Here is a 21,257-nt window from a genome sequence, read left to right on the forward strand (position 1 = left end):
CGAGAGATCGGCCGGAGAATCGGAGCAGCTAGGGTGGTATTGCATTCGCTTTACTGCACCATTGTGACGAAAAGAGAGCTGAGCCAGAATGCAAAGCTCTCGATCTAATGGCCGTTTTTCGTTCCTACCCTCACCTATGGTCATGAAGGCTGGGTCATGACCGAAAGAAGGAGATTGCGGGTACAAGCGGCCAAAATGGGTTCTCTCAGACGGGTGGCTGCCGTCTCCCTTAGAGATAGGGTGAGAAGCTCAGCCATCCGTGAGAGACCCGGAGTAGAGCCGCTGCTCCTTTCCGTTGAAAGGAGCCAGTTGAGGTGGTTCGGTCATCTAGTAAGTATGCCACCTGGGCGCCTCCCTAGGGAGGTGTTCCAGGCACGTCCAGCTGGGAGGAGACCCCGGGCAAGACCCAGGACTCGGTGGAGAGATTATATCTCCTCACTGGCCTGGGAACGCCTCGGGATCCCCCAGTCAGAGCTGGTGTAGCCCGGAAAAGGGGTTTGGGTTTCCCTATTGTAGCTGCTGTCCCCGCGACCCGACCCCGGATAAGTGGTAGACGATGGATAGATGGAAAATACAGTATTACATTTAAAACATTATATTATGCTAAATTATACAAACACATGACATTTTACTATAAATAATAGAGTAAACTGAAGGAAATGCAACCCTGTTATTGAATGTCAACACTCTCACTCAGTGTTGCAAGTAACAGGGTTGCAAGTAACAGGGTTGCAAATCAATGTTAATTTGAGCTTTTACCTCAGGAATTAATGCTAGCTGCACAATGTAATGCTACTGTCAAGGAATGGACACACTTAGATATCTAATTAAAGAAAGATATGATTGAAATTCATTTGTTTTAGTCTCATAATGTGATTAACAGGGTTGCGTTTGTGTGAGTGCCACACTCGATCAAGAGTAAAAAGATTGGAAATATATTAAAAATAAAAGGGAGGACTTACCTTAAGTCTACCCATGGTAGTAGCACATGACTTGCTGATGTCATTTCCTCTGTGTCATGTGACTAACAGTTTTTTCACTTCCTCTGCCAAACTATAAAGGTTTCGGTAACAGGGTAGCATGCATGTTGTGGGACACACTTTCAGTGTAAAATTACTGTTATTTAAAATATGTTTATGATTTAAAAAAAATATTTTAGCATTACAAGAGACATATCAATAGAATAATACCAAAAAAAGTAAATAAAAACCCTATATTTAATTTTATATTTGACATGCAAGTTGGTCACCAAGAAGCTGGGACAAGAGAAAAATGCTATTTTAGGGGTGTTTGAGAGCTATTTTATATTTTACATAATATTTTGAAACAACTTTTTCTGCAACTTTATATACATTTTGTCTCAATACACAACAACAAGTGCATGGTTTAGCTTTTTGGGCATGGATTATTAGATTTTTTTATATGTGGGACATATTCTGAAATGACCCATATATATTTATGTTGTATGGATGATTTTATTTCAGCAGGAACCTTGACCCAGTTGAGTTCATCGGATGATGCTATTGCAAGTTAACATCAATGTAGGATAAAGGCTTACATTCCTTGCATGTTCTGCAGGGAAAGTGTCTACTAGACTTAGTGTGTGGGTTTACAAAGGGCTCCAAGTAGAAATAAACATTTCTAAGTGGATATTTCTGAATGTTTTTTCCCTAAGGACATCTGGTTTGAAAGTGGACAATCCAGAGTAATGAGTGGAATAGATTATTTGGTCCAGAGCTATTGTCACTGTCCTTCATGCTCAAGAGGCACTTCACCGTTAATGTTTATCAGAAGGGCTAACATTGACTGAACGTGTGTGTGTGTTTGTGTGTGTGTGTGTGTGTATCTGTGTGTTACTGTGTGTGTGTTTGTGTCGGAGTGTGTGTGTGTGTGTGTGTGCGAGAGAGAGAGAGAGAGAGAGACACAGAGAGGAGGAGACAGGGCAGAGTGTTTCTGTTATCATTGCATGCCAGGAGTTGTTGCAGTTGACATGAATAATTTTCTCTTTTTCAGCCTTTGAACAGCAGACTGTCCCAGTGCCAGGGGTAACCCACACGACCCGTCTTAAAACACGGAGCCCGTCTCGTTTACCATGCTGAGACTTTTTTTGCCGTGTCATCACCATTCATATCTTTGAATTAACTGTTTTTTAGAGCAGAACATTATTTATCTAACCGCTTACTTTTGAGATGCAAACTTCCAGACATGGAATAGGTTTTTGCTGTGTGGTGACAGTGCTAACCACTGAGATAGTATGCCACTAACAGTAATTGTAAAATATTAAACTATATAAATTCAATAAATATCCCTCAACAATCCTGGACTAATAGAAATCCAAAATGTGCTGAACTCCAAATGTAAAGTTGTGATGTCCTCAGGCTGGAACATGTGCACTTGTGTTCAACCCCTACCCCCATATTGTTATATACTTTTTGGCTTTTGCACATCATACAAGTATTGTCATAATGTTTTGTGATGTTGAAGATTGTTTGAAAAATTACCATTTTCATTCAGCTATTCCAATTTGATCATCAAATCATCACTTTGAGGAAAATCCATGATAGCATTTTTGTCAAAGTATGATAATTAAAATGCCAAGGTAGAGGAAGGGAAGAAAGCAAGAGCAAGCCTAAGATGAAGGCACAGACAGGGCATGTACTGTGAAAGATGAAGTGAGGGGTAGATAAGCAGTACAAAGGGCTCTAAGTACAAAGTGAATGGAACTCTGGTGTCTTTGATCCTGGCTATCTCTCTCTTTGTTTTAAGGCTTTAGCTCTCCAAAAGCCCTTCATGCTGGCCCTGTGAAGTACAGAACAGAGTGCTTCATCTGGCTTGGTGCTTAGCACCTTGTATCCATGGCTAATGGTGCTGTACTATACTGAGGGAGGGGAATCAGAAGCTGGATTCTGTGGAGTGTTACAGTATTTTGTATTTTCCTCACTGTTTGGCATGGTCTTGTTCCTATTATGTAATGTGTGAATGGGACATAAGCAGTCATTTAAACCTGCAATAACTGATTTGTTCAGCCACTTGGTGAAGCAGAAACCAGCTGTGAAAACAACATTTAAGTTGATATGGTGAGCTTGTTTGCAAACAGTTGCTTATTTACACATCCACTGGTTACAGTGCAACATTATTTTTAATTTTGAGTTATGTTTCTGACTACCTGGTACCTCGTTTAGCTCTGGTGTTGGTCTCTACCAACTCGTGAGAGAAATACTTGGCTCGTGAGCTGCTAGTTGTTTTTTGCATCTGAAGCAGCTGGATCACTCCGTGTCAAATCAGATAGAGGTTTTCGTTTTCGTTTACATTTTATATTTTATTCAAACCTTATGTATATGCTATTTGAGACCAAAACATAAGTTCTGTAAAATATTTTACTGAATTTTGTGAATTGCTTAGTTTTTTTCCACTGGAAATGTTGTCATGTTCACCCCCAAAAAATAACATCTCAGGATGTAAGTCATTTGTAAGGTTCAATATCTTTAGACACATAACTCCTACAGCCATTCAATTATGGACAAAATGGTGTATAACAGATCCAAATGATTGCAAGCAGACTTCACGCATATTTGTCATTATTGGCCCTCGAAAATGAAAGAAAGTAGATAAAAATGTTAAAGGTTCTGGGGCCCAAGGCATATACGCATTGACATTTCAAAATGTCCTTCCCACATTTCAGGGGCCAAACAGAGCCCAATATATGGCAAGTAAAAACAAGCCAAGGTTGCATTTGTTTTGCCATTTTGAGATGCCAAAATGGCAAGGTGGACTTATTGCTAGGACCAAGAAAATATGTGTGAAAAGTCAATATGTGAAAAATTTGTGTTTTGAAATTACATGTCCATCCGTTTGTCTTATATTAGGCCTATTAGGCTCAACTAACTACCCTCTCTTGTACATCTGATTATTAGCATCAGGTGTGATTGTAAAGTGTTGAGACTCATTAACCTCATTAACATTATATCATTGGATATATAAGTGAGATAAGAAGTTCTGGATGGGAAAATGCCTCAAAGGTTTTTAGTGTTAGCCAGACTGAGCATAGGAAAAGTCAGATTAATGATCATGTCAAGATTTTTAACTATGGGTCCCTGGGTAATAATATATCAGCAGAGTAACCGTGAAGTTACCAATTGCTGCTCTCAAGAGTAATAATTACAACAATGCTTTAAACTGTAATTAGCTATTATAGCTGCATATCTTCCAGTTAGTGGATGCTCATTGTTCAACCACATTTGTGTACATGCATGTGGGTATCTGCATCATCATGGCCCTGATTTTAAAGCACTCATACATCACAAGTAGTCACAGAGAAACAGCTTAACCAAAGTAACCGACAGCTGCAGAAATCTCCTGGGTTTAAATAGCGCTCGCAGCGCTTGTGAGAGTGCACTGTGCGATGTAACCGTGCATTTGGATGTAGGCAGTGAGGCTTCTTTTTGGGAAACGCTGCACATATTCAGTTTGACATCCACAACAGGGGCATATTTTGAGGCAGATGTTGCGCTCAATAATTCACATATTTATTCAGAGGAAGCACACAAACAGGTTTCATAAAAACGTTCTGCTTGTGCTTTGGAATGTGTAAATATGTGAATTATTAAGTAAAAACTCTCTTCCCCATATGTGCCCTCACTGCTGGTGCCATATTACCTCTTTGAGATTGCTGGTCCCAGGTTTTAACTGCTTCTCCTGGCTAAGGTATTTAATTATTTTTAATTAAAGTGTTTTTCCTCCAAAAACTTAAAAGCTTTTTGGTATCTATTTATGTGCAACATGATGTACAACACCCTGCTAATAACAATTCTGCCTGGTTCACACTTAACTCTGAGAAGGCTCAACACTAATGTTTTCCAGCTAGAAAACACGAACCATACATTCAAAATTTAGTAACATCTACATTTCTACAGGGTGCACTAACTGATGGCGTGCATTTGTAGTAACACCCATGACTCATAAAACCTCAAAAACATATACCTCCACTGCCAACATTATGGTGATGGAATGGACAAGCAGCACAACTGGCTTTAAGATAAAGTGTGTGTTCTATCACAGACACACAATTTATGTTCAACGTTTTATTAACCATGACTTAATCTTTCCCTAACCTGAGCTAAGTGTTTTAGTTGGCATATTTTACCATACGTTAACTATAGTATATTTGCCAAACCCATAATCTTTCCCTAACCTTAAACATACCGTAGTTGGCATGCCCAAATATTGTAGAAAGTGAGACTTTTAAAATTGTTGGCATTTGACATAAAGTATCCCAAAATGTATCCAACATTCTTGTCTGATTACGGGTGCACACAACATGTACAGACATACTTACAAAAAGACCACCACTTACTTATCTCTATTGAGTTCGCCTGTTGAAAATGTATTGAAAACGTAGGATGATGAGCCTGTACAACGCTTCCTTTTTTAGCTTTTAAAAGGAACTTCTGGATTTCTTAAATAATATCCATATCAAGCTGGAATTAAAGCAATGCTATTAACAGACTGCTACTTGACTTAGTAAACATTTTCCTAATACAGCATGATGTTCATCTCAATAAGTATGGTCCCATTTAGAGTATGTTTGTCTTATGCAGTGTTCGGTTGTACTTTGCTCTCCCATCTGTGTCACTTTATTAGTTTTGAATTTCTTGTTTATTATTAAAATGTTGCCCTTCATGTTTTTTATCATATACTTTGGTATTGTATTTAATTATGCTCTATGTGAAGCACTTTGTCTTAGTTTGATAAGTGTTCTGTAAACAAAGTTTATTATTATGGTTACGTCTGATAGCAAAAAACTAAGATGGTGACACTAAAGATGGCCAAAGCTATTGAGGCTTCAAAACCGTAGTCCACAACCAATGGGTGATGTGATGGTGACGACGTGCATCTGAAGCAAAACAAACCAGTCAAAACCCAGGTGTCAAAAATAAATAAATAAATAAATGTAAAGCTTTATTGCTTTATTGCCCCTTACAGAATTTCTCTTGCATTGTGTTTTTTTTTAGAACATATGTTGAATATAAAATACACAATGTACACATTATAAGCCGATGTACAACAAAATAAATACATTATTATTGGTTTCATCAGTGAGACTCTAAGGTTTAACCAACCACTAAGGATGAGAATGTTACTTTACAGTGTGTCTGAAACTAGTAGGATACATAGGAGTTGTCAGATATTTCTTGATTTCCAGGATACACTGAGTAGAAATCGAGTGTTTGAACCTTTGAGATTCTTAGCTGTCTGCCACCTAATTTGACTCCAGGAAAAAAACAAATCCTCGACAAAGTCAGCAGCACGACTTTGAAGTTAAAATGAGGTGCTTTGTTTTGGGGCATTACAAAATATGCTGAGGTGACAATGAGGTGTTTTTGGGTGTGTGCATGCATGGTTACATGACTTTGTGTCAGGGACTCTGTGTGTGTGCACAAGCACAGTATATATATTTGACAGCAGAACAAAACATCCTGGCAGTCTGGTGGCCTTGAGAGTGGTTACTGTTGTTTCCTGTCAAAGGTTTGACAGGTCACTCCACTCTTAGAATAGAATAGAACAACTAGAATACAAGAAGGAAAGTGAAGGGAAAAAGGGTAAGCTTTTCTTTCATTTTGGCTTGGAATTTAGAATTATTCTGGTGCCACAAAAACGTTTCTAAATGAGACAATGATTTGACTTGAAAATGTTCTATGTGGTGTCATGTGTAACAATTGCTTCTTATTTTCTCTTGCACCTCAGACCACCAGTTTCCTGTCGGAAGCCCAATTTTCTGCTGAGTCACCAGAGACGCTGGATCCGCTTTTCAAGTTCCATGAGACCATTGTTAAGGTAGGACCACCATAAAAAATCCAACTTCAACCAAAACTGAAAGTGCTTTGTCTATAACTCAATAAAGTTGTGTTTCTCTGTTGCTAAAAGCGATCCAAAACCTGGCAAGGCTGAAATACCTCACCCTGATCACAGACTGCAATACTAAATATCATATCACCCAGAACGGGTCACAATCTCGACTCTTACAATTCAGTCGCTCAGCGGCTCATAATATTGGATACGGGAAGAATGGCAGAAATACAATTTTACTAGATGGAAGGGAATCTTTTCGTAGAGATTACCATGGTGGAAAAAACAACACCTGGACCATGTTTTACCCTTACCAAGAAATGTATTTTCCATTTAGGTCCCTAAAAACCTAAATCTGGCAGCCTGAACTATATTTAAAGGAGGTTTCAGTTTTGTATTGATGTAATACAGCCTCTGTCCACCAGTGGCAACACTGAACACACTGCTGCTGAGCTGCATGCCATGGTGAACGAAGACAATATTTACTTGTGTTTTTGTTACTTTCTTTTCTTCTCCGGAGTTGCCCAAGGTGTGAGGCGTCGGGCCGGGGTGGGGATACTCACTAGCCCCCGGCTGAGCGCCGCTACGTTGGAGTTTACCCCGGTGGACGAGAGGGTCGCTCCCTATGCCTTCGGGTTATGGGGGAGAAAACTGTGACTGTTGTTTGTGCCTATGCCCCAAACCGCAGTTCGGAGTATTCGGCCTTCTTGGAGACCCTGAATGGAGCCCTGCAGGGGGCTCCAGTAGGGGACTCGGTAGTCTTGCTGGGAGACTTCAACACACACGTGGGAAATGATGGAGACACCTGGAGAGGCGTGATTGGGAGGAAGGGCCTCCCTGATCTAAACCCGAATGGTCGTTTGTTGTTGGACTTCTGTGCTAGTCATGGAATGGCCATAACAAACACCATGTTCGAACATTAGGATGCTCATAAGTGTACGTGGTACCAGAGTACCCTAGGCCAAAGGTCAATGATCGATTTTGTAATCGTATCATCTGATCTGAGGCCGCATGTTTTGGACACTTGGGTGAAGAGAGGGGCGGAGCTGTCAACTGATCACCATCTGGTGGTGAGTTGGATCAAGGGGTGGGGGAAGCCTCTGGACAGACCTGGTAAACCCAAACAGGTAGTGCGGGTGAACTGGGAACGTCTGGAGGAAGCCCCTGTCCTGGAGATTTTCAACTCACACCTCCGGCGGAGCTTTTCAGACATCCATGTGGAGGTTGGGGGCATTGAACCTGAGTGGGCGATGTTCAAAACCTCTATTGCTGAAGCTGAGGTGATGAGCTGTGGTCTCAAGGTCTTAGGTGCCTCAAGGGGCGGTAACCCTTGAACACCGTGGTGGACCCCGGTGGTCAGAGGAAGCCATCCGACTGAAGAAGGAGTCCTTCCGGGTTATGTTATCCGGGAGGACTCCGGAAACAGTTGCTTTGCCTCTGCCGTGTCAGAGGCAAAGCAGCGGGTGTGGGAGAAGTTCGGAGAAGCTATGGAGAAGGACTTTCGGTCGGCACCAAGGTGCTTCTGGAAAACCATCCAGCACCTCAGGAGGGGGAAGCGAGGAACCATCCAAGCTGTGTACAGCAAGGGTGGGACCCTGCTGACTTTGACTGAGAAGGTTATCGGCCGGTGGAAGGAACACTTTGAGGAACTCCTGAATCCGACTAACACGCCCTCTATGGTAGAGGCATAGCTAGAAGCTGATGGGGGATCATCGTCAATTTCCCTGATGGAAGTCACTGAGGTACTCAAACAACTCCACAGTGGCAAAGCCGCAGGGGTTGATGAGATCTGTCCAGAAATGCTGAAGGCTTTGGGTGTTGAGGGGCTGTCTTGGTTGACACGCCTCGTCAACATTGCGAGGAAGTCGGCAGACCGGGGTGGTGGTTCCCCTATTTAAAAAGGGGGACCAGAGAGTGTGTGCCAACTACAGGGGTATCACACTTCTCAGCCTCCCTGGTTAAGTCTACTCCAAGGTACTGGAAAGGAGGGTTCGGCCGGTAGTCGAACCTCTGATTGAAGAGGAACAATGCGGATTCCGTCTTGGTCGTGGAACAACAGACCAACTCTTCACTCTCGCAAGGATCCTGGAGGGGGCCTGGGAGTACGTCCATCCGGTCTACATGTGTTTTGTGGATCTGGAGAAGGACGTATGACCAGGTCCCCCGGTCATGACCGAAAGAACGAGATTGCGGGTACAAGCGGCCAAAATGGGTTCTCTCAGACGGGTGGCTGGCGTCTCCCTTAGAGATAGGGTGAGAAGCTCAGCCATCCGTGAGAGACCCGGAGTAGAGCCGCTGCTCCTTTCCGTTGAAAGGAACCAGTTGAGGTGGTTCGGTCATCTAGTAAGTATGCCACCTGGGCGCCTCCCTAGGGAGGTGTTCCAGGCACGTCCAGCTGGGAGGAGACCCCGGGCAAGACCCAGAACTCGGTGGAGAGATTATATCTCCTCACTGGCCTGGGAACGCCTCGGGATCCCCCAGTCGGAGCTGGAGGATGTGGCCCGGAGAAGGGAAGATTGGGGTTCTTTACTGGAGCTGCTGCCCCCGCGACCCGATCCCGGATAAGCGGTAGACGATGGATGGATTTTGTTACTTTACACCTGCCTGAGATCACATTTCCCACTTAAAAGTTTCTAAACTAGCTTAGTTAAGTATTCGTATTAAAACAATTCTACCTATAGCCTAACCGATTTTATGAGCCACTGAGTCTGTGTTCTCTGAGATGGCCACTAAGCTAACACAAACCATTAACATTGTTGCTGGACTCAAAATAACTTACATTTTAGACTATGTTTTTGAGTAATTAATGCTTCAGTCACCAAAACTATACAGTTGATCTTAAAGTCCTACTTTTTATCTTCACGTAGTAGTAACTCCAGGAAGGTTCATAGCTTTCTCAATTACTCACTTTTGTTTTGAGACGTCTGTGCAGACAGAACCTTCTGCTGTTGCTAGGCAACCACAACGCCAGGTGCTGTCAGTCACTGGAGCAGGGTCATTAGCTCAGTAAAGCATAAAATGACTGCTATTTTAGCTGAAACAATCAAAGGCTTATGGTATTTATTGATATCCACTGGCAACCCTGTTTCCTACAAAATGACATTCCCATACAACATGCATTCTCAGTTGTAATTCTTAGGTAAACCTATTATTTCCCAGATTACAGTCACAGTTTTAAACATGTAATACACTCTAAATCAGTGGTCTTCCCTATTCTTTAAACGAGAGCCACATTGATGGGACAAAGTCAATAGGAGCTCCACTTACCGCAAAGTACGAAAAGCATGTCTGCTTATTAATCTGTCATCCCACCCATAACATGCAATATGCAATGCAGCCAACCAATACATTCATTGAAAGCAGGATTACCTTAATTCTGGGATGAGTGGAAGCATGCATGCATCTCCTTGACCTTCTTCATGTCATATTAGTAGTTTGTTGTTGCAATCCTCGTGAGGTGTTGAAGATGTTCATTGGTAAGGCGGTTTCTTTGTTTCCTCTTTATAGAGTTCATGAGTGAGAATGTTGACTCACAAGTGTATGTGCTCACAAAGAAGGACATCACTTTTTACACAAGTGGCTTCAAAGTTGGAAAATCTTCCTCAGACACCAAACTCCAGAAGTGACCAACACCTGCTCTGAGTTCAACTTTGAGAATGTCTTTTGTCTGCAATTCCACTATTTCACTTTCTACAGCAGCACGAGTGGTAGGGCAGAGCAGAGTGATAGTTTGAGTGAGAGATGACACATCCACATGAAAGGGGTTTTCAATAAAGTTGAACATCTCCTTGTGCTCATTCACATCACTGAATCTGGATTCAAATTCCCCCCTCAGCTCTTCCAAAACATCCACAAATCCTCTGTGGCTGAAGTGCTGCTGCAGAGGTCATTTGTGGTGACAGCGCTGAGTTTGGGGAAGTGAATGCATTATCTGTCAGGTATATACAGGACAGTTATTTTGTTCTGAAATGCTCTGATTGCATTCAGCATGTTGCTTGGAAGCTTATCTCTTCCTTGAAGTTGCAAGTTGAGAGTGTTTAGGTGACAGGTGATGTCAGTCAGAAAGGCCAGCTGTGTGATCTAGTTTGGGTCTTCCAGCTCTGGCTCCCGTTTTCCTTTGTTGTCCAGGAAAGTGCGAATCTCAGGGAGGAGGCTCAGAAACCGTTCAAGCACTTTTCCCCGGGACAACCATCTCACCTCGCTGTGCATCACTAAATCACCATACTTGGTGTCATAGTCCTCAATGAACTGTCGGAACTGTCTGTGGTCCAGCACTCTGGAGACGATACCATTTACCACACAGTCTGCATCATGTTTTGGAATGTATCATTTCTGAGTATTGATACCAGTGCCTCCTGATGTATGATGCAGTGGGAATTGATAAAGTTGGGCATTTCTTCTCTTTTTTTCATGAGACCCTTCTGTTTTCCTGCCATCCGTGCACACACTTGCTAGACCTGACCAACTGAGATTTATTTCATCAAAAAACGCCAGAATGCATTCAGAATGTCCTCACCTCTCGTTTGGCCAACAAGTGGAAGTATGTACAGCATTTCTTCTCGGAAAGAGTTTTCTTTTGGGAACCTCGCCCAAACACACAACTGAGGCAACATCTGTCACATCGGTGCTTTCATCCACCGCGATGCTGAAACATGGTGCTGCTGACAGATCTGCACAGAGCTGGTCACTCACATCTTTGCCGATGTTTTCAATCCGCCTCATTATGGTGGAATCGGATAATTGTAATCCTTTAATTTGCTTTACAATAGCGTCCTTGTTGTCAAACTCTGCAAACAATATTTCTGCTGAAGCCAAAAAGCAGTCTTTTACAATTTCTGAGTCTGAGAAGGGTTTTTTTGCCCGAGCCAAAATCCACTGCGATCTCAAAAGATGTCTCAGTTAATCGTTCCGCTGTATTAGTTGTCCTGTGTATGAGTCTTTGTTGCCCAGAAAGAGTAGAAGAAAGCTGCTCTATTTATTTTTTCCTAATTTCACTTCCAGGTGCGTAAGTTTCATTGAATTTTGGATGCGTCGTTTGGAAATGCCGCTCCAAATTACTTCACTTGAAACCAGAGCGGGTTTCTTTGCATATTAAGCACAAAGGGTTTGAGTCGTGGAGGACAAACAAAAATTCCTCAGTCCACTTTTCTTGAAATTTCCTATGCTCGTTTTGTATGGCTTGTACCTTTCTTTTTTCAACGGGAGCACCTGTTGTCTGTCCACAAACCCCATCTCCAGCATCTTCCTCTCGATTTGCGGTGGTTGGATGCTCCAAAGACAAATCTTCATTTTCCTCACTTGTCACGCTTCGTTTCTGTCCACCTGTGCAACTTTTTGTGATAAGAAATCGCTCCATTGTACCTCTGTAGAAAGACGTGCTAACTAGCATGAAATGATGATATGAGTCGACCATAGCCAAGTTAACGCTAGCATGAAGTGCCAGGTTGGTGTAGTATTCACCAATTTAAATGCTCCAATTTAGCGATATAAATATTTTTAGCAAATGTACACCTTCATAAGCATGCTTATGATAAAATATTTTTAATGACCTTAAGTTTATTTATTTCTATACTAGCCCACCATGTATCTACTCGTCCAAGAGCACATTCACCATTATAGTGCTGGATAGACCGCCAAAACTGGCAACTCCGCAGTGAGTCAGTGTTGGGCCGAGCAAGTTTAAATATCTTGTTTCTAGTCTATATTTGCATCTTTTATCAATTATTATTATATATTATTTTTAGGCTAATAGAGTACACTGTTTCAGTATTTTAATGGGTTGTATGCAATAGCCCTGCTTGTTTTTTTTATGAAATATCTGTATTGACTGCATAATCATATCTATCACCCCTTTATTTAGCCCACTGCCATGCGAGCCACCAATTAAAGCTCGAGTCACCAATTAAGGCTCGCGAGCCGCAGTAACACTGCTCTAAATTGAAACAAAACAAAAGAAAAAACTACTTGGTTAGGTTTAGTCAAAGATCATGGTTTGGCTGTTTCATCATTTAAGTTACGGACGCACATTTAAAAAAACTAAACATTGTCTTTTGATTTATCACGAGTCATAAACACCAGTTTACTGAAAGCGCTTTGAGTGGTTGTAAGACCAGAAAGGTGGTATACCATATAAGAAAAAAATGTTTCAACTTAGCACATTCAGCTGCTTAAAGTCACTTTTGTAATTGTGCTTTCCCTCTATTATAGAAATATAAATAAGAAAAAAGTAAGAAATTCATCACAAAAAAAACTTTGCACATTAAAGGCAGTTTTCCAAAAAACAAAAAGGCAAAGTGTCTTGGGAAAATAGACAAATCATGCATCTACTGCTAAATATGCATCCTGTATGATTTCAGACTTATTTTTTCTTCTATTGTCATAAAGTTAGAAGTCTTTCTTCTACAATGACTTCTCTTTAAAATCAGATAAAATACACACTGCTTACACAAGCTGTTGCCAAATTATGATTTCTATTTCATCTAACAGTTTGGATCTTTTCAAATAACCCCTACTGCTAGGAGGAACACTCTCATTGCTTATACATGCCCCCAGCTCACCACAGCTAGCGCCACTGTGGGATAGCTGTCACAGTTTACAAATTACATAAGGCACAGTGACATTTTCATTATCTTTTATGGAGGCCGGGCTGTAAATGAGAATACTTTATTTTGGTATGTCCTTACACATCATATGTGTGAAATTACACTCAACTTCACTGCCAAAACTTACAAACTGTTGCAAGGGTAGTAGTTCAGCTTTGAAGGGTGTAACGAAGGTGATCCCAGTAGCCGTCTGGTCTTAGTCTCCGTTACTTTTGTCTGTGCATAATATGAACAACAAGTATATGGTTGTGAACTACAACCATATACTTGTTGTTCATATTATGCACAGACGCATGTATTAATTTGTTTAAGGAAGACACTCCTGTCTCCAACTCCCAAGGTCCGCGGCTAAAAGAGTCCCTGTGGAAACAACACATTTTTATTGTTCCGGGAGGGTTCCACAGCGCCGGATGAAGTGGGGGGGGTGGTAAATGTATGCGTAGTACATTTTGGAGCCACATAATAGTTTTTTTTACATAATAATTATCGTTTATATTAGTGAATTTATGTTGAATATTTAGAGTTCATGTTTATTTTTTCTCGATTTGCCTCTAACTGTTCTGTGGGAAACACAGAACAGTTAGAGGCAACACCCCTGGGTTTGGTACAACTGTTAAGTCTATATAAGGCTGCTCTTTGGGAAATTGAGGGAGAGTAGGATGGCCTCAGGCAATAATGCAGTCAATTGTGACCACTGGTTTGTGACACTGTATATATATATATATATATATATCTTGTAAATAAATGCCCATGTTTGTGGTTTGCTTGTTCTCCTGCCTCTGCCTCCTTGCTTATGGTCTGGACCACTCATGGTCAGCCCAACAAGTGGTGTCAGAAGTGGGATTGACCAAGTGAGGAGGAGAGATGAACAAAGGAAAAAAGAACAAACAAAGTGACTGCAGCTGATAAGGGGGCCACGGCAGGTGACCCGGGGGACAAGTTGGAGGAGCTGACTGAAATGGTGAGATCGCTCATGCTAGCCCAGGCAGCTAGAGACAAGCAGCAGGAGAAAGAATCAACTCGTTAGGAGTTGAAATGGCGGGAAATGGAGGGCCAGTTTCGTCAAATCCAGGCCCAAGTCACTGAGATGACGGAGGAGCAGGAGGATGACGAGGAGAAGGTCTATGATGAGGAAATGCCCTTGTCCTGGCATAGATCACCCAGTCGTCAGCGGGACCCACCTCGACATCGCAACCCTAAACTGTTGCCACTATCTCCTGCAGACGACATTGAACAGTTTGAAAGAATGGCCCACATCAGCCGTTGGGCTCAAGATGAGTGGGCTGTTAGATTGGTTCCCCTATTGACTGGGAAAGCACGGAGTGCTTATGTACTAATGGACATAAGAGATGCAGAGGATTATCACCAGGTAAAACAGGCTATTCTGGCCAAGTATGAAATTACCACTGACACTTATAGGCAACAATTTCGTGCCCTGGACACCCCGTGAGCTGTATCTCCGTCTGAAGGACCTGTTCTGCAAGTGGGTAAGAACGGAGACGGCTACCATCAAAGAAATCTCTGAGAAACTGATTATAGAACTGTTCCTACGAATGGTTAATCCAGAGATGGAAATTTGGATTAGGGAGTATGATCCAAAGACTGCTGAGGAGGCTGCTCGTCTTGCTGAGGTTTTCCAGTCAGCCAGGAAGGGCCGCAGAAGCTTTGCCACAAGCCAAAACAGCTACACAGGCAGTAAGAGTACGTACAAGGGGGTGAGAGGGGTATCTTCATGCCCAGGGTAGAAACACAAGCAGCAGGCCGTACACTACTAGTACAGTGTAATGAGTTTGGCCATACTCAGTACACCTGTCCAGGGGAAAGGCCAAGTAGGCCATCGCTCCTGTGTACGGTTCCTAGACCCGCCAGGCTGAACCCAATAAAACAGGGGAAAGCCCGTACAGTGCCGGTACTCATAAATGGTCAACGTATGGAAGGACTGGTAGACACGGACAGTTGTCAGACCGTAGTGAGGTCCAGTCCAGTTCTCAGGAATCAGTGGGCCGAAGGCAGGGCTAGAATCAGCTGTGTCCACGGAAATGAAAAACCTTACCTCACTGCCGAGGTCTATTTGACTGTAGGTGGGCAGACTTTTCTTCTCCCAGTGGCACTAGTCCCGAAGCTACTATACCCTGTCATTTTAGGACTTGATATCCCCACCTTATTGGATTTGTGCAAGACCCACAGCCACATAGTCCCATGTCCTGTCTTCTTCACAATGATGCCCCCTGAACCTCAATGTGTAGGAGGAACTCGCAGGGAGTTAGAACCCCTTAAAGTTGAGTTGGTGGAGGACGCAGGGACGGAGTCAAAGCAGTGTAACGTGGTTACAAGGGCTCAGAGTGCGAAGGAACCATTTTTTGAGGCGGAGCTGAAGGCAGGTCCAGAGAAGCCACAAATGTCCAACGCCTAGAAGCGAAGGGACAACCTTTTGGCTGGCCCTAGGGAAATTGTTAAGCTTCCCAAACCCAGTCACCCTCTGAACATTGACATTCCCCCAGATGTAGGGGAGATGCAGCGAAAGGATCCTACGCTTCAGCAGTGGTTTGAGAAGGTGTCTGAGGTTGATGGGGTAAAAAGGACTAATACAGGGTTTTTAGAAGGTGCTACTTACCTCCTAAAATGGGATATCCGGTATCGACGTCAGGGTGAGATTGAGGCCTTAGTGTTACCACAGACACTCAGAAATGCAGTTATGGAACTAGGCCATTCAGTTCCGTGGGCAGGACACATGGCATTTCTTAAAACATTGCGAAGAGTTGGTAACCGTTTTGCTTGGCCAGGCATGTACACACAACTTACCGAGTTTTGCAACACTTGTGAAATCTGTCAGGTAACTTCAAGGAAGAGAGTAGCCAAAGCCCCGTTACAGCCCTTGCCAATTATTGCAAACCCTTTTGAGAGGATTGGAATGGATGTAGTGTGGCCGTTAGAGAAAAGTGCTTCTGGTAATCGCTACATTCTAGTTATCTGCGACGACGCCACCCGCTACCCTGAAGTTTTCCCCCTAAGATCAGTTAAAGCCAGGCATCTGGCAAGTTGCCTACTCCAGTTGTTTTCCCGGGTAGGAATAGCCAGAGAGATACTCACTGACTGCGGGACCAACACCTGTCCAAACTATTGCAACAGTAACTACTAGGAGTAAAGGGCATTAAAACCACCCCTTATTATCCCCAAACGGACGTACTCGTAGAGCGTTATAATCAAACTCTAAAGAGCATGCTGCGCAAGTTCGTGTCTCAGTCAGGCTACGACTTGGACCAGTGGTTGCTGTACCTTCACTTTTCCTATCGGGAGGTGCCACAAGCTTCAACTGGGTTCTCACCTTTTGAACTGCTTTATGGACGGCAGGGGAGGGGGCCCCTGGATCTTCTGAGAGACTACTGGGAGGATCCAAAGCCATCAGGTGAAAACATTGTGGCATATGTGGTGAAGATGAGAGAGCGTTTGGAGAAGATGGTTGCCCTTGCAAAAGAGAACATGGTCACCACTCAAAAGACACAGAAAACATTGTACGACCAGAAGGCGAGAGAGAGTGTTTCAACCCGGGCAGAAGGTGCTGTGCTGTTGCTGGCAAAATGGCAGGGGCCCTTATGAAATCACAAAACGGATCGGATTGGGGTAAGAAACATCAGATATTCCACCTTAACCTGCTGAAGGAGTTCCAGGTTCCTCCAGAGCCCATTTCCCATCAGCTTTTCGTCCAACCAGTGGAAGTAGAGGAGCAGTTTTTCCCGACCAGCATATCAGGGCCATGTCCAGTGGATGTAACGCACCTCCCATCTGTACAGCAGGAGGAGATGAAAGCTCTCATGCACCTAGAGCTGTTTCAAGAGAGACCAGATTTCACTAATCTTGTCCAGCATCAAATATACCTCAAAAAGGCAGTAGCCAGCCGGAAGAGGAGCTACCGCATTCCTGAGCGGTTAGTGCTGGCCTTGAAGAAAGAGATTGACTTGATGTTGGATATGGGAATCATTGAGGTGTCCAAAAGTGAATGGTGCAGTCCAGTTGTGTTGGTGCCAAAGAAAGACGGCTCCTTAAGATTCTGCATTGACTTCAGGTACCTCAACAGCATCTCGAAATTTTATCCATATCCGATGCCAAGAATTGACGAGTTGCTGGAGAGGGTCGGAAGAGCAAAGTTCATCAGTACTTTGGATCTGAGCAAAGGGTACTGGCAAGTGGCATTAGCACCGGAGGCCCAGCAGCTAACTGCCTTTACCACACCTTATGGATTATTCCAGTTCCGGGTGATGCCATTCGGTCTTCATGGTGCGCCTGCAACATTCAAGAGGCTCATGGACCAGGTCTTGCGTGAGGTTTCAGCATTCTCGGCAGTATACCTGGACGATGTATTGATCTTCAGCCAAACTTGGGAAGAGCATATGTCCCACCTGCGACAGGTCCTCCACCACATCAGGGCTGCTGGGCTGACCATCAACCCCTGTGAGTGTGTCTTTGCCAAGAGAGAAGCTGAATACCTGGCATACATCATGGGAGACGGAGTGATCCGGCCGCAACTGAGTAAGGTGAAAGCGATTACCTCTTACCCCATACCAACCATGGGGCTCGTTGGCTGGTATCGCAAATTCATCCCTCAGATGTCAGAACAAGCAGCTGGATGGTACCTTGCCTTGCCTTCACTGTTAAAGGGCCTACGAAATGATAAACATGAATTTCTACTGATGATAGTAAATGCTATTTGTAGTGTAAAATTATGTGTTATTCATGACACAATGATCGCAGTATTTAATAAATCATGATTTAGTATGTCGACCACCGATGTTTACATTGCTGCTACCGGAAACACCCGACGGCGTTTTCTAATGTCATAAATAGAAAACAGTCCACCAGTTGAATACACAGTCAGCACGACAGAAGCGGCAGACAGCACAGCAGCACGGCAGACGTGGCGATGTCGGACTCTGGCTCGGATATTTCGACAGAATCGAGTGACAGTGAGTCGTCACTTGTTGCACCTTCAAGAAGAGGAGTTTATTGAAGAGGATGCCAGTGTCGTTGATTTAGATCATGCGGGTAAGTTTAACGTGGTGGAAACAGAGCAGCGTGAGATACAGTATTCAAGATGGAGACACAGACGGGAGCGAACATGCGGATGATGGTGACGCTGATTCTGGATTTGGCGGAGATCCTGTGCGGCAACAGAACAGACAGGTATATACATTTGACTGTAGTTCATAGAACTTCTCAATATATAGTAAATGCATCATGATAAAACGTAACATTATCCTCGATTGTATGTGTATATATATATATATATATATATATATATATATATATATATATATAGATGGTCACAATAGCCTATAGTAGCCGGAACACTTACCAGATGTTCATGGAAGTTACGATGTCGTAACTTTACGAGACTTACGTGAAACGGGTAAAGAGTTGCTACTAGATAGATCCAACCTCCGTACGACCATAACAGTCGTCAAACACAGGCAAGATGACGTTAATATTGGCCTTTTTCCTGGATATTGCATATTGTGTACACGTCCTTACCACTCTTCTTTTGTACATTTAGGTGTACATGTGAAAACTGTACAATTATGGAAGCAATTGAAGAGCTGCTGCCAAGAAAAGGATGTCATGGAGGAATTCAATGAATATAAGAGACATGGTGCAAACATAACCTGCATAACAGATCACCCAGGATTCAAATCAAATTGTCTGGATGTTTGGGTGTTTCAGACAGACTACCAAAGGTATTCGAAGAGGGAAAGACAACAAGCAGGTGATCAGCCATGTAATGAGTAAGTTACTTGTGTAATGTGTAGAGCTCAGAAACTTTAATGTATTTTTGGGGAGTCGAATGGTCGCTCTGGCAAAGTTACAGAATACATAGATAAATAAGCAAATAAGGTTGAAGTGATTACCATTGACATGTATTATCTTGTATGTTACAGAATGTATCGCTATGTGGTATACCGCCGGTGAGATTCTGCTGGGGAATACTTGGTAAGAACCACTGAATGCCATCATGTGCCATTCAAAAGATCTGTGCTACGTTTCCATCTGAAAACTACACGTCATTCAAGTATCCAGCACTTTATTAGAGTAAATAACAAAACACAATGTCAGTTCAGTGATTGAATCTGCTTCTATACAGCACAACAGCATCCCTCTTGTTTGGTTCTTCCACCGACTGCTGAGTGGATCTGAGACTTCGAAAGGTTCCTCATCAACATTGTTTTGGCACAAAGCATTGAGTCTCGGTCAAGAGTTCAGTAACCTACTCTGCAAAAAATATGTTTTATAATGAAGCATTATATATAATATGTATGTATGTATGTATGTGTGTGTGTGTATATGTATATGTATATGTGTATATATATATATATATATATATATATATATATATATATATATATTATATTGTATATATTGTATATATTATATTGTATATATTATATTGTATATATATACATATATATATATATATATATATATAATGATGCTGACCTTTGGAACAACCAACTTGGATTGGAATTTGCAGTCCAGCTGACCTGACATGTGGTCGCGCCTGCATGGACTTGTGGTGTGTCCGTGGAGGGGGATCCGTCTGCACAGCAATTTCTTTCTGACATGTCTGAAATGTACAAAACACAACTTTACTAATAAATCTTTCAAACCAGCTTGAAATTGTATTGCACGTTTATACTTCTCTGCGTAAAGAAAATATCTAATAACATTCATAATAAAAGATGTGGTTGAATTGATTGAGAGAGCAATGATATCAAATTAAACAAATATATGAATTATATACATGCATGTGGTGATTGTATGTTTAACACATCATGTGCAGGTCTACTGGTACTACAACTGTAATGTACAGATGACGTACAGTCTGTATACTTACTGGTGTACACACAGCTTCCTCCCCAGTGTGGATGTCCAATAGATGGTCGCTGATCATACAGGTATCCTCAGTTCTGTCAGTGGCTTCATTCACCAATGTTTCAATACCTATGTAATAATAAGGTGATAGTTAAAAGTTAAATAGACTCACGCTTTTACTCAAACTACAGAATAAAATGGGGAAGCCTGTTATAAACATTGAATCTATACTTAATTAAGCTAATGAAGTGTAATTAGCTAAAGTTATTAATACTACAAACAATAACACACAGATATTGTCTAGGGCCTGGTGTAAATAGATAGATAGATAGATAGATAGATAGATAGATAGATAGATAGATAGATAGATAGATAGATAGATAGATAGATAGATAGACAGATAGATACTTTATTCATCCCGAGGGAAATTTAGGAAACATTTACATAACCAGTCCTCTCAGTGTTTCTGTCTCACTATAACCAGTCCTCTCAGTGTCTCTGTCCCAATATAACCATTCTACTCAGTGTCTCTATCCCACTATAACCAGTCCTCTCAGTGTCTCTGTCCCACTATAACCAGCTGATTATTATTTAGAATGACATTACATGAAAAAGAAAAAGGCTCTTGTTCTTCTTGTTAATAAAATAGTGTTCATCTTTATATCCTAGTGTGCACTTGTACATTTATTTATTTGGTTTACTGTGCCAGTTTTTACCCAGGAGAGAAGTGCACACAGTATTACGTAGATTATTCAAAATATTTAAATGTTTGCTTACTTTCAGTAGTTTAGTCCAAGAGTATCACACTGCACTTATGAGTATTGAAACTCAAGAAAGATCATGCACAGGTAGAAGTAGAGGATATGGCCCAGGCGTAACTTTCTCAAATGTTAAGGCTGCATTAAGCTGATGTCTGAACAATTTGTTGTATTATGGATGTATTACCTG

General features: G+C 42.2%; 1 protein-coding gene across 1 annotated transcript in view; it reads left to right on the plus strand.

Moving 5' to 3' along the window:
* The window catches only part of naaladl2 (N-acetylated alpha-linked acidic dipeptidase like 2), a 323,222-nt gene that overhangs the window by 235,430 nt on the left and 66,535 nt on the right, over nt 1-21,257 (plus strand). The window contains exon 12 of the mRNA XM_029428942.1: nt 6,745-6,834. Coding sequence (XP_029284802.1) covers nt 6,745-6,834 — 90 coding nt within the window. The remainder of the gene's footprint in view (nt 1-6,744; nt 6,835-21,257) is intronic.

Source organism: Cottoperca gobio, chromosome 4, assembly GCF_900634415.1.
Source record: "Cottoperca gobio chromosome 4, fCotGob3.1, whole genome shotgun sequence".
Lineage (NCBI taxonomy): Eukaryota > Metazoa > Chordata > Actinopteri > Perciformes > Bovichtidae > Cottoperca > Cottoperca gobio.